The sequence below is a fragment of the Dreissena polymorpha genome, chromosome 4, assembly GCF_020536995.1.
Source record: "Dreissena polymorpha isolate Duluth1 chromosome 4, UMN_Dpol_1.0, whole genome shotgun sequence".
NCBI lineage: Eukaryota > Metazoa > Mollusca > Bivalvia > Myida > Dreissenidae > Dreissena > Dreissena polymorpha.
The window spans coordinates 107,565,274-107,579,263 of NC_068358.1; the positions used below are offsets into that span (position 1 = coordinate 107,565,274).

At 34.5% G+C, this 13,990-nt stretch overlaps 1 protein-coding gene across 4 annotated transcripts in view; it reads right to left on the minus strand.

The window, feature by feature from the left end:
• Positions 1-253: 253 nt before the first annotated feature.
• The window catches only part of LOC127879948 (FMRFamide receptor-like), an 88,367-nt gene continuing 74,630 nt past the window's right edge, over positions 254-13,990 (minus strand). For all 4 annotated transcript variants that reach the window (XM_052427078.1, XM_052427081.1, XM_052427080.1 and 1 more), the window contains exon 2: positions 254-2,215. In XM_052427078.1, coding sequence (XP_052283038.1) covers positions 1,028-2,215 — 1,188 coding nt within the window. In that variant the 3' untranslated portion in view covers positions 254-1,027. The remainder of the gene's footprint in view (positions 2,216-13,990) is intronic.

A 13,990-nucleotide genomic window follows, 5' to 3' on the forward strand; every position in this document is an offset into this window, starting at 1 on the left:
ACAAAAGAGGCGCTCTTCTAAGTTGTGGTACAACTCGAGCAGTGACTCTTTTATAAATTAAATCAGTTGTACACATTGTACAACATAGTTTTATGAACCAAACGGCATACAATATATATAGTACGAATGTTTGCATACAATATATATAGTACGAATGTTTGCATACAATATATATAGTACGAATGTTTGCATACAATATATATAGTACGAATGTATGCATACAATATATATAGTACGAATGTATGCATACAATATATATAGTACGAATGTTTGCATACAATATATATAGTACGAATGTTTGCATACAATATATATAGTACGAATGTTTGCATACAATATATATAGTACGAATGTTTGCATACAATATATATAGTACGAATGTTTGCATACAATATATATAGTACGAATGTTTGCATACAATATATATAGTACGAATGTTTGCATACAATATATATAGTACGAATGTTTGCATACAATATATATAGTACGAATGTTTGCATACAATATATATAGTACGAATGTTTGCATACAATATATATAGTACGAATGTTTGCATACAATATATATAGTACGAATGTTTGCATACAATATATATAGTACGAATGTTTGCATACAATATATATAGTACGAATGTTTGCATACAATATATATAGTACGAATGTTTGCATACAATATATATAGTACGAATGTTTGCATACAATATATATAGTACGAATGTTTGCATACAATATATATAGTACGAATGTTTGCATACAATATATATAGTACGAATGTTTGCATACAATATATATAGTACGAATGTTTGCATACAATATATATAGTACGAATGTTTGCATACAATATATATAGTACGAATGTTTGCATACAATATATATAGTACGAATGTTTGCATACAATATATATAGTACGAATGTTTGCATTGCGTAATTTTACCAAAACACATACATGCAAAGTATAAATATGCTATTTGGTACAGCTGTTTTCACGTTAACGAGTGGTAGCGTTCAATGAAAGATAATATCACAAATTATACACTAGATTCTGACCCGTTTTGCCTTTTATGATTGACACTTTCGGTACCGTTGCTTGTCATTCGAACGGTAAGATTTTTCTTTAAACTTCCTTGAAAACTGGATCGAAGTGTTGTGTATTCGGTTCCCAGTTTTTCAGGGTGGGGTTTTGTTCTCTTAAGTCCGAACAGTCTTTTGAATTCCTCCCTGAATTGTTTTCCAGTCACCATGTAAATATAGAAGTTCAATGCAAAATGCGAAATTCCGATTTCCTCCGCAATACTTCTAATTAAAAGATAAATACCGTAACTTTTTCTTGCTGGATCATCGCACGCCTTTCCCGGAGTGAAGATAGGACCGGTAGCGTAAACGATTGTCGCGGGTAGTGTTGTTATGATCAGGTAAAATGATACCACTAGCAACATTATAGTAGTGGCTGAAGTCTTGTGAGACCGACCATGAAGCTGTGTTTCTTCATATTCTGAAAGACGTTTTGCCTCCCTGATAACAAGAATGTTAAACACTAGCACGCTTAATGGAACAACAAGGAACATCAAAGTTTCGGTGACGTATGACCATATGGACCACAAAGAAGCACTGTCGCCGGCAATGACTGTTGCCCTAAGGGTGCATCCGTCTTCGTCACCAGTATAAGTCCAAAAGTAACCTTGGATACCGCATGTTGCGAGGCAGCCTAATGCAAGCGAAATAGACACGATTCTGGCACGATGTGTGGTACAGAATTGTTCTCTCTTAAATGGATGACATATTGAGATGTATCTTTCAACGGTAAACGAAAGAACTAATAACGGTGCTAGATATTGGAAAGTTAGGAAAATGATTGTAAACCCTTCACAGAGCACTGGGTAACTTAGCAACGGTACGCCCCATACTGTATTCAATTCAAACATAAAATGAAGAACAAGGAAGATGAAATCCGCTAAAGCCAATGCTGCCAAGTATACACCAGACGAGTGGCGCATTTTCGGTCGTATCCAGATAAGAAATGAAATGCTATTTCCTGGAAAACCTAACGTATATATAAAAGGCGTTATGATTTTGTTAACCCACGCTGCTTCATCAAGTAAGGGCATTTCAGTGCCGTTGCACGTAGATTCGGCACCATTTGTCCAAAGCGACAGTGAAGACGTCGTCGTGACATTGACGTCACTCCAAACGGCGTAACTATCGTTTTCTGAGTTCATCTGAAAATACAAGATTCAGAATTGTATCTTCCCCATCCTACAGCTTAAATCGAAGTGAACTTACTGTACTTTTAGAATAAATATTAACGAAAGAAAATGCATGTATTAACAATAAAACGCGCAGACGTAAGCAATTGATGTAACTAATGAAATAATGCGTCATTTAATTTGACCGACCACATCGACCTTTTCCTTTATAAGAAGTAATTTATGATTCATTACAAATATCATAGGGTAACGAATAAATACAGTAGTATTGAAAAAAAAAACATGTTGGAGAAATAAATAAAGCAGTCTATACAACGACTAAACTATTTTTTCGTGAGACAATTCAAGGGTCGCATAAACTTAAGGTAAAGAAAATCTAAATTCTTATACGTAAATGACCGACGTAGAGCTATTTATTGTATCTTAGAAATAATAAGATTTTATGAAAAACTGTGTTTTGGTCTATTTAAGGTATAAGCCTTTGGAAGATATTTACATATTTAAACATATTTTAATCTTAAACACAGTTATTTTACCGTATTATCATATTATATTCATCGAAAGCACATACTATATTGAACTATATACTGTATTAAACTGGTAAGAGGGGTTAATCAAGTGACCATCAAGATAGCGACGTCCGTGCCAAAACATTTCGCCGTTTTATACCCTTCCTTACTTGTGTTTATTTTTTAAATGCCGCTCACTCTCCAGCCATATCAGTAAGAACATACACATTTGCGTCTATTCCGTATTAATATTCGCTTAAAATCTTTACTTTACTCGCTACCCATTTTCTTAGTGAGGGCTGTAATTTTTTGATACCGTTAAGAAATTTCGTAGAGATTGAATTTCAGCAAATATTAATACAAATTTAACGCTTATCGCTTTCTTTCTGATATGGGTGGAAAGTGAGATGAATTTAAACATTTAATAAACGTAATAAACGGTATAAAACGGCGACATTATCTGTCTCGGCGAGGGCGTCTCAAACTTAACTTTCTTTAGATCTTCAAGTGATTACCCTCTCTGATGGTGCTTTAAAACTTAACCGCACTTGTGATACTTTTGCAGTGGTAAATAACACGCGCGAGTGCATACTTTAATATACTTAAAATCATGGAACAGACAGCCTTAGACAACAATACATGAAAATATGTTTATGCAACTGTTCAATTTTCTAAAAATTCTGACGTATCTTGATGCATATATTTTATCCGTTCCTTCATCAAACATTACCAACGTCGTATACCATATATCAAATAATAAATACACAAAATGGTAAAAGACCGTAAGACATTCCCCCGGAAACCCTAAGGCCCTACATTTTTCTTAGACGCTAGTGTTTAAGAGATTGTAGAAGAGAGGTAAAAAGACAACTGCTTCATCTTCAGACAGCCACATTTTTAAACAACAATCATTTTCAAGTTCAGTTAAAATATCATAACAACACATTATATTGGGAAAACAATACGACGTCTAGAGTGTTCAAAATATTAAACGAGCCTCGCCTAATAAAGACTGTGTTTTCCAATGGACTAGAGCCACATCGAACTTGGACACATGTTTTGACAATGTTTCTGTGCGATAAATTTGGCCTCAAGAATATTGACAAGCTTTTTTTAATTCGTCATTGTGTACTTGTTTCCCAACCTACCTGAACTAGTTTCAATCCCGGCCTATATAGAATTGGGAAAAATGTTCTGACCGACTTTAATTAAGATTAGACGATAAAAATGGCATCTTAAGTGTTCACCCGCGTTTTCTTAAATTTGCCCTAGGGCCTAATGTTTCTACCTAACATGAAGCGGATGTCAACTTGACCGAGATTGAAATCGGGCAACAGTCTGGACTAAGATTCATAACGATCAAGCAATACATATTCAGTCTTAAGTGTGTCTTTTGTAGTGACCTTATTTTAAATAACATTTAACCCAGTGCCATGCGAATATGATTAAAATAAATGTTCTCAAAAAGTTTCACGAAGATTAGGCAGTAACTTTTGAGCCTGTTTAGATCAGTATTCAGTTAGGACGCTTGTTCTTTCCAATTTTCAAGAAGACAGGACAATACATGTTGATATTATAGTGTGTCGACGCAGTGCGAGCGACGGACGAAATGTGATTAAAAAGCTCAGCTTTTGCAGTTTATGCTCAGAAAAGCTATAATGGTGTAAAAAACATGTACTAGCCGTTTTCATGTTCTTTAATTTAAGCACGTTATTGCAATGTAATTCAGACTCAAACATCAGAACAGAACATATATTTTATTCACTTAAGCATTTTGCAGCTCATCGTGATCAATATACATCATCAGAATACTTCATACATATCCGAACGAAGCAAAGCAACGAACATTATGGCTTAACGTGTCGATCTTTTGGAATAATCAGTAGTTGATGCAAAAACTGTAATAGTTACATTACAATACGTTTAAAATTGAGATAGATTACAGTATTACAAGATTTACACCAATGCTGGGAAATAAAATAAGCATGCGAAACTCAACTAATGAGCCGTGCTCTGTGAAAAGGGGGTTTAATGCATGTGTGTAAAATGTCATCCCAGATTAGCCTGTGCAGTCCGAACAAGCTAACCTGGGATAACACTTTCCGCCTTAACTGGATGTTTGCTAAAGATAGACTTTCTTTTAACATAAAATATAATAAAAGCGGAAAGTGTCGTCCCTGATTAGCCTGTGAGGACTGAACAAGCTTATCTGGGACGACACTTTTCGCACATGCATCAAACCCCCTTTTCACAGAGCACGTCCCTAATCAATTATTATAAAGCCTTACTGTTCTCTAACACTGTATACTCAAACTGAGAAACACCCTTGTTCGGTCAACCGGCGATGTTTATTTTCATAGTTAAGTAACCTGGGTATAATTCATTAACGGTTAATTGAACAGGCGCTATTTCCCAAAAGTAATCATTCAAACATAAACATATGGGGTTAAAAATAAACATCAATCTTGTGGTGAGTGAAATTAGAACGAATTGAAAATGCTTTGATATCGAGCATAGTTTAGGTATTAAAGGGATCTTTTCACGGTTTAGTAAATTGACAAAATTGAAAAAAGTAGTTTCAGATTCGCAAATTTTCGGTTTAGTTATGACATTTGTGAGAAAACAGTATTACTGAACATTTGCCATGGTCTTATATAGCCATTATATGCATCTTTTGACGATTTAAAAACCTAAAAATTATAAAGCGTTGCAATTTTGCAAAATTGAATAATTTGGAGAGTTCTGTTGTTGTCGTTTAAATTTGTGAAACTACGAAGATTGCTTATATAACGTCTAAAATACGCATTTTATGTATGCTTGGCAGGATAACTCAGTTGGCTAATGTGTTTTTACTTCAGGATTCCGGGGGTCACTGGTTCGAGCCCTGCTGCGGGCTACTTTTTTTCCCTTTTTTAAATTTTATTTTTGATTTTTTACTGGAGCTTTTAAAAATTAATGTTTACATTTATCAATATAAAGCATTTAATGACAAACTTCAAAACATGCCAAAATCTGTGAAAAGGCCCCTTTAAGAATTGTCGTTTTTAACCGTTGAATTACGCCCACATAAACAATATGAGATTTTCATAAATTCAATTTAATTCTTCTTCGATGGAAGCACTGAATAAGATAACACTACAAATTTGCACAGTACACATATTTTAGAATCCTCCGAAATGTGATGGAAATATAAATTTATATTTATTGGAACCAACGGAATAATTTCGCTAAGTTGAATATCTTATCTATACAATACGAAATTGCTAACACATTTTCATAGATGGAAAACCCTATATGTGGATGAGAAACAGTGGTTTTGTTGTCAAGAGTCTTTAAGAATGAAGTTTTCGCGACAAAAAGTATAAAATAAGCCTTGATACTGCAGTGATCTCATTTTTTAAGCCTCAACAAAAATGTTCCACTTTTTACTAGGTATATAAAGGGGTTATGATTAGATAGGGCGCGACAGTCGACTGTAAGTATTATATTAGCTACCGCAAGAAAAACACCAAGTAGAATAAGGTACATAGATTTATATCAGCGTTTACCACAACGCTACGAAATAATTGATTTTGTCACTTCAAGAAATGATTGACTGCAACTGGAAAAAATATATTGGAAAATAATTATCTCACGGGTTGAACAATAAAATGAAAGCTTTTGTGTTGTATTAAATGCCCTTTCTCTGGTAACTTAAATACTTTGAAATTTTTAAAGAATAACCTAAAGCATTCTATTCATGTGGGAACACGCTTTTCATTGCCCGTTCCAAGGCGTAAATCAAAGTGTTTATCATTTTATGTTTAATGTATTAAATTATATTTATCGTCTGAAATAAAAGGCAAGCGGGCGAGAATTTATCTTATTATATGTCTTTTTTTTCTATATATAGTTTAAAGCGACTCACATCATTAAAAAAAAGTAATTACAGTGCTTTCTACACTTGTTGGCGGAAACTGCTTAAGAAGTAATTATAATTTTATAATAATTAGTAGACGCAGATGAAAAAAAAGCAGCAACAGCTGCAGCAGAAGTTGTAGAATGTATATAGTTAATATACATGTATATGTTATGTATTCGGCTAAATTTTATTTTGATCTGGGCATCGTAATTATTGCAAAGTTGTACAATAAGATATATAAATAAATCTTCGACATTGACTCAAGCTTATAAAACTTCGACACAAGGATTTGTGAATCTGAAAAAAGACGCCTTTTTATATGCATAGGCAATTGAATAAATTAGGGTTGACCCGGCCACTCTGCAGTTTGTCTAAAACATCATATTTTAACCGAAAATTTAACATAAACGTTGAAATTGGCTAATATTAGACCTAATTAGTGCAGTTAAAAGACTGGAAAATACCCGATCATTCTGGACGTATTTTTAATGGTTTAAACGATTAAAACTATATAACTCGTAATTTATATATGTTGTATGAGTATTACAGAATAGCAGAAACTGTTGTGAAAGTTTAATTATTTTTACATCTTATGAACGAAAAGTTAAGGGATACTTTTGCTTCGAAAAGAGTTATAGTTTTATTTACATATAACACACACTAAAATTGTCATAAATGGTATTGCAAAAAAGTTTACCTCGTCGCGGATGTGCGGTTAAATAACTGTATAATCCTTAACGAAACATATCCGTAAATAAATGATTAAATTATTGCACGCCGAACAAACACAACTTCTGTTTTCGTATTCAAGCGCAGTATCCCGAAACATCAAGTTTTACACTTCGGTGGATTGATTTCATCTCCCGTTGTGTTACTACCACAAGCGACATCCGTGTTGTGGTCTGTACAAAGCGCTTCCTTCTCCTACATTTTAACGATGAACTAATCAAGTATACTAGAAACACTTAACTGCAGGCTTTAGTAAGGGTTTACTTTTAACACCAACATTTATGTGTTTACAGGCATGAATTAAAATATTAATATCGCATTAACATTGCATCTCCTTCACAAATTAAGCAATACAATTGTGGATGGCGTAATCGACTAGATTTGTTTATATGAAAGCACAAATTAAAGTCATACATTCTGAAATTGTAGGAATACAATTAGACGAGTCATCGCTAAAATTAAAAAATAAATTGACCCTAAACATCTCTTTGCAGTCTACACACCATGGTGTTAATTTACTGCTTTCTTTTTACACATTCGCCATTCAATAAACCGCGTGGTTGGAATGATGTCGAAAGACCAAAATGTCACGTTTATTATATTATGAATAAAACAATAATCATTTTTATTTTGAGGCGATAAACCATTCGCATATCATCCGCATAAAACTCGATACTATATTCCACACGCAGATGTACCATCCATTCCTGCCAATATTGTGAATTACGCTTAACAGCATTCAAATGGTCTTTTTCAAAAGCACTAGCGTGTATTCATATTAATTTTGCGTAACAGCATAGGTAAGACTTAATAATTAAAAAACAAAGCATGATCGCTCTATATCAACTGTGCTTTTTATCGGGTATATTAACACGGTAAATGAGTTAACATTCTCAGTAATCGCTCGTTATTGAACCGATATCTTGATGCACTACATCGTGAATGAACCAAAAAGAGTTGTCTAATTACAAATAAATGTCTAATCCTCTTGTTGAGCCTATGTAACATATGTCAATATTGGTAAAGATACAGTGGTGAAATCAAGTTGACTTATCGTACTTACTACGTATCAAGATCATCAACCGTAAATAAATTGAACTAATAGGAATACAGTGAAGTTGTACGCACGTAGCTTATCTATAAACGAAGGTATAATAGAACAGGTAAACATTATAAGCCTTATGATTGAAACATCATCTAAAAAAACAAGAGGGCCTGAAAGGCCCAAAGTCGCTCACCTGAGATAACAAAATATTATTGGGACAAATCTTCTGACCAAATTTCATGAAGATTGCACAATAAATGTGGCCTCTAGAGTGTTAACAAGGTTTTACTATAGCCTTATAAGGAAAAATGACCCGCCCCCTGTCGGCCATGTTTTTCAACCAACCGGCATCATTTTCGAACTCGTCCAAGATATTATCGGGATGAATCTTCTGACCAAGTTTCATGAAGATCGGACAGTAAATGTTGCCTCTAGAGTGTTAACAATATTTTACTATAGCCATGTAAGGAAAAATGCTCCGCCCCTTGGAAGCCATGTTTTTCAAGCAAACATAATTATTTTCAAACTCATTCAAGATATCATTGAGACCAATCTTCTGACCAAATTTCATGAAGATTGGAAACAAATGTGGCCTCTAGAGTGTTAACAAGGTGAGATTGGACAATAAATGTGTCCTCCAGAGTGTTAACAAGGTTTTACTATAGCCAAATATAGCCATATAAGGAAAAATGCCCCGCCCCCTGGTGGCCATGTTTTTATAGCAAGCAAAACCATTTTCGAACTCATCCAAGATATCGTTGGGACAAATCTTCTGACCAAGTTTCGTGATGATCGGAAAATAAATGTGACATCTAGAGTGTTAACAAGGTTTTACTATAGCCATATTAGAAAATTCCCCGCCCCCGTGGTGACCATGTTTTTAAACCAACCGGCATCATTTTTGAACTCCTCCAAGATATTATTGGGATGAATCTTCTGACCGAGTTTCATGAAGATCGGACTATAAATGTGGCCTCTAGAGTGTTAACAAGATTTTACTATAGCCATATATAGCCATATAAGGAAAAAGATTTGTCCCAATGATATCTTGGATGAGTTCAAAAATGGTAACCTTTGCTTGAAAAAAATAATGCCGGTTGGTTGAAAAACATGGCCGACAGGGGCAGGTCATTTTTCCTTATAAGGCTATAGTAAAACCTTATCATTGGGACAAATCTTCTGACCGAGTTTCGTGATGATCGGAAAATAAATGTGACATCTAGAGTGTTAACAAGGTTTTACTATAGCCACATTAGAAAATTCCCCGCCCCCGTGGTGGCCATGTTTTTCAACCAACCGGCATCATTTTTGAACTCCTCCAAGATATTATTGGGATAAATCTTTTGACCAAGTTTCATGAAGATCGGAAAATAAATGTGGCCTCTAGAGTGTTAACAAGGTTTTACGAAAGCCATATAAGGAAATATAGAGAAAACTGCCTCGCCCCCTGGCGGCCATGTGTTTTCACCGATCTGGACCATTTTCAAACTCGTCCGAGATATCAATAAACAAATGTTTCGACCAACTTTCATGATGATTGGGCAAAAATTGTGACTTCTAGAGTGTTCACACGGTTTCTCTATAGCCATATAAGGAATACTGCCACGCCCCCTGGTGGCCATGTTTTTCAACGGACTGGAACCATTTTTTAACTTAACCAACATATCATTTTGACAAACATTTTGACAAAGTTACATGAAGATTTGGTCATCAAATGTGACTTCTACAGTGTTCACAAGGATTTTTTTTATTATCTATAGACCTAGTTTTTGACCCAGCATGACCCAGTTTCGAACTCAGTCGAGGTATCAATGGGACAAATGTTCTGACCAAGATTCATGAAGATTGGGCAATAAATGTGGCCTCTAGCGTGTTCACAAGGCAAAATGTTGACGCCGCACGACGGACGACGGACAAAAGCCGATTACAAAAACTCACCATGAGCACGTTGTTCTCAGGTGAGCTAAAACACGTTCTCTTAATTTTGCATATGTGGGTATATTTAATATCTTAAGAAATAACTGCATACATGCACACATTCTACAGTATCTAGCGTTTACATTATATCATAATAAAACAACGTTTTAACCATCAACAATTGGTTCTTCACGATTTTCACGAGGCAAACATAATCGAGCGCATACTGTATATTTCCAATAAAAGATTCAAATCACAATGATTCTGTGTTTACAGCAAACACTTCATCAAATGACGGTTTATTACAAGAGGCCTTGATATCCACAGCTGCTTTTAATGGTCAGCAGACGCTTACGCGTTCTCAACGATTGTCTATAAGTATTCACATATTGTTGTGTGAACAATAACACTCAGATCCGACTGTTGTAGGTAAGCAGTGCCCCAGATATTTAGTTGGGAAATAGGGTTTTCACCCATTGATTTTGAAAAATAGGGTGATTCCATTCTTCAAATAGAGTGAAATGAGTAATAAAAATGCATACCTTAAAATAATTGCTGATTTACTTCTGTTGACGCTGCACACTTGTATTGATTCAATAGAACTGTAAACTATCATCATAAATTTAAAAAAAACCTTATGTTTCGTAATATCTTCATTCCTTGAAACTGTCCATGATATAAACTTAAAAAAATGTCGACAATTTCTAATCAAGGACATGCCTTTCTATTCTTTTGACTGGTTTGTTCAGTCACAGACTTTCCATCATGTTTTTTGGATGTCAACTCAACTGCCGTATACACAGTTTCTAACAAAATCGATAACACGAATGATTCGGCACTTATTGGCTCTGCTTTCTTGATTCGAAAAAGTTTGTGATCGGCTGATATTTTGGCGAAACAATCTCGGACGTCTTTCGACCTCTCTTAGCTATTTTTATTTCGCATCGTAATAGAAACTAAACGTACAGACGCTTTACAAGTACATGCACCATAAGCGACGAATTAAGTCAGATTGAAAACGCATGTTTGTCGTCGTAAATAATTTGGTCAGACGCTTAATTTAACTATGAAATCCAGTCCGAATATCGTTTGAATAACTATGACCGTTTGCTGAGCTTGTTGAATGTAAGCGTCACCGCGTTACGATTATAATTCCAAAGAGAAAAAAAATAATATGACCAAAGCATTTTTGATCGAAGCTTTTGTATCGTACGCATCAAATTTGACGACTTTGCGTAAAAGCCGAATTGGTTGCGTTTTCAATACGCATAATATTGTATTTCTTTGCATTTTTAAACATTTTAATAGGGTGAAAGACGCAGATACGCAGCTTATCTGGGGCACTGCGGTAAGTGTACAATTATTTATACAGCGAAATGCATACCCGAGCAAGGGAAAAACTTAAGTTATCTAATTTGACATAACAGTGTATATGTATTTCGTAGGGACGATCCAAGGAAAACATTAATGTAAACAAAGTACAAAATGACACTGCTAGAAAATACTTACAATTTTGAATATTGACACTGTTGTAGTTGTATTTATTCATAAAATTCTTAAATTGTTACCAAATATCCTATTATGTTTGCATATTTACTGATCATAACGCCTCCCCAATTCTTGCAGGAAAAACTTTGCGCAGAAAGTTATATAAAATTAGAGTATTATTGCATTCTTTTTCTAACACGTTCATCGGGTTCTTAGTAAAATAGACATTAAAGGGGCCTTTTTCACGTTTTGGTAAATTGACCAAAAAAAAAAAGTAGTTTCAGATTCTTAAATTTTCGTTTAAGTTAGGATATTTGTGAGGATAAAGTAATTCTGAACATTTATCATGCTCTAAAATATACATTATATGCATCTTTTGATGATTTAAAATCCTGAAAATTATAAAGCGTTGCAACGTTGAACGATTGAATAATTTGGAGAGTTCTGTTGTTGTCGTTATATTTTGTGAAACTACGAGGATTGCTTATAAGTGTCTTGTTCTGAGAAAACTGGGCTTAATTCATGTGCGTAAAGTGTCGTCCCAGATTATCCGGTGCAGTCCGCACAGGCTAATGAGGGGCGACACTTTCCGCTTTTATGGTACTTTTAGTTTCAAGAAAGTACCTCCTTACCGAAAATCAAGTTTATGCGGAAAGTGTCGTCCCTGATAAGCCTGTGCGGACTGCACAGGCTAATCTGGGACGACACTTTACGCACATGCATTATGCCCAGTTTTCTCAGAACAAGACACAATTATAAAGTATCAAAACCATTCATCAGTGTATGAGTACGGATGGCCGAGTGGTCTCAATGGTAACCTTTACTCCAGGACTCCAGGGGTCAGTGGTTCGAGCCATGTTGAGGGTTACTTTTTCTTTTTTAGTTTATTCTTAATTTTTTTACAGGAGCTTTTAAGATCCAATGTATACAATTATCAATATAAAGCATTTAAAGACAAACTTCAAAACACGCCAAAATCTGTGAAAAGGTCCCTTAAATGGCCATCGCAATTATATTCTTCATGATGCATTACACTATATAGTTTAATGAATAAGTAGTTTTTAATAAAATAATCATGTGTTGCAATAATCCGACGACCCCATACAAAGCTTTTATGAATAACAAACCCATACTGTCCAGACTGTTTTGTGCATTAACCTTTGGTGTTAACAGTGAAATTATACGTCTATATTGCCGACATAATACCATTCAGCGTGGTCGTTTATCTGCTATAATACCAGAGCGCTGGCGATTGTTTAGGTGATTGTATATGTAATAGAAACTTTTACTGATATTACTTTAATTACTTTGCAAGCTAAAAATATGGCACCCATTATCGATATATTACAGTAAAATTATCTGATTACTTGCGCTTTTGAATTAGGATTTGTTGAGTCATCACATTTGTCACTTATTGAAACAAGATGACCAAGGTTTCCGATGCGTTAACATGAGGCCATCATAACTAAATTGGTCTGATCTGGCTGTGTGATATTTCTGTTATAAATACATCTGCCAAAGCTTATCCCTTAATGATAGAGCTTGTATATAGTCAGCAACAATATTGGTACAAATGTTCTGACCAAGTCGTCAAATCAGAAGTGCTCGCAGTAATTCAAATGCGTATGCGAAAGTCTGATAGATGAACGGCCTGTACAGAAAATACAAAACATCATACTATATAAAGTAATAATTGTACTTCAAAAGAGTTAATTTTTGAAGTAACGTGTTTTATGTTTATAGCATTTACAACTATTTCTTTTTTTCGAAATACATTTAATATTAAATGTTTAATTAATATTATTAAACAGTCACACACATTTTCGGAAACTAAGATAAACATTTAAAGTTCCCTTTACGAGGTTCCCACGAAAGCTACTTCTCCAGCGACTGTGTTAGTCGATTTTAGCCTTCATTCAGAGTCGTTTCTTATTGTGCTTTATACCATAACTACGACTTAATGAGAAGTTCACACGACCAGCAAGATAATGCCCACGCCTTCTATAGTTGATCCATCGAAACAGGAAGTCTCTTGACTCATTCAGTCGTTCCCACGGGTAAATTATAATTTGTGTGTAAAGGCATATATGATTATTGTCCCACATAATATGAAGATAGTCCTTAAAAAATTATTGGTTTTGTTGAACATTTACGGTTACACGTACCATATGAATCATTACAAAATAGTAATGACTTGT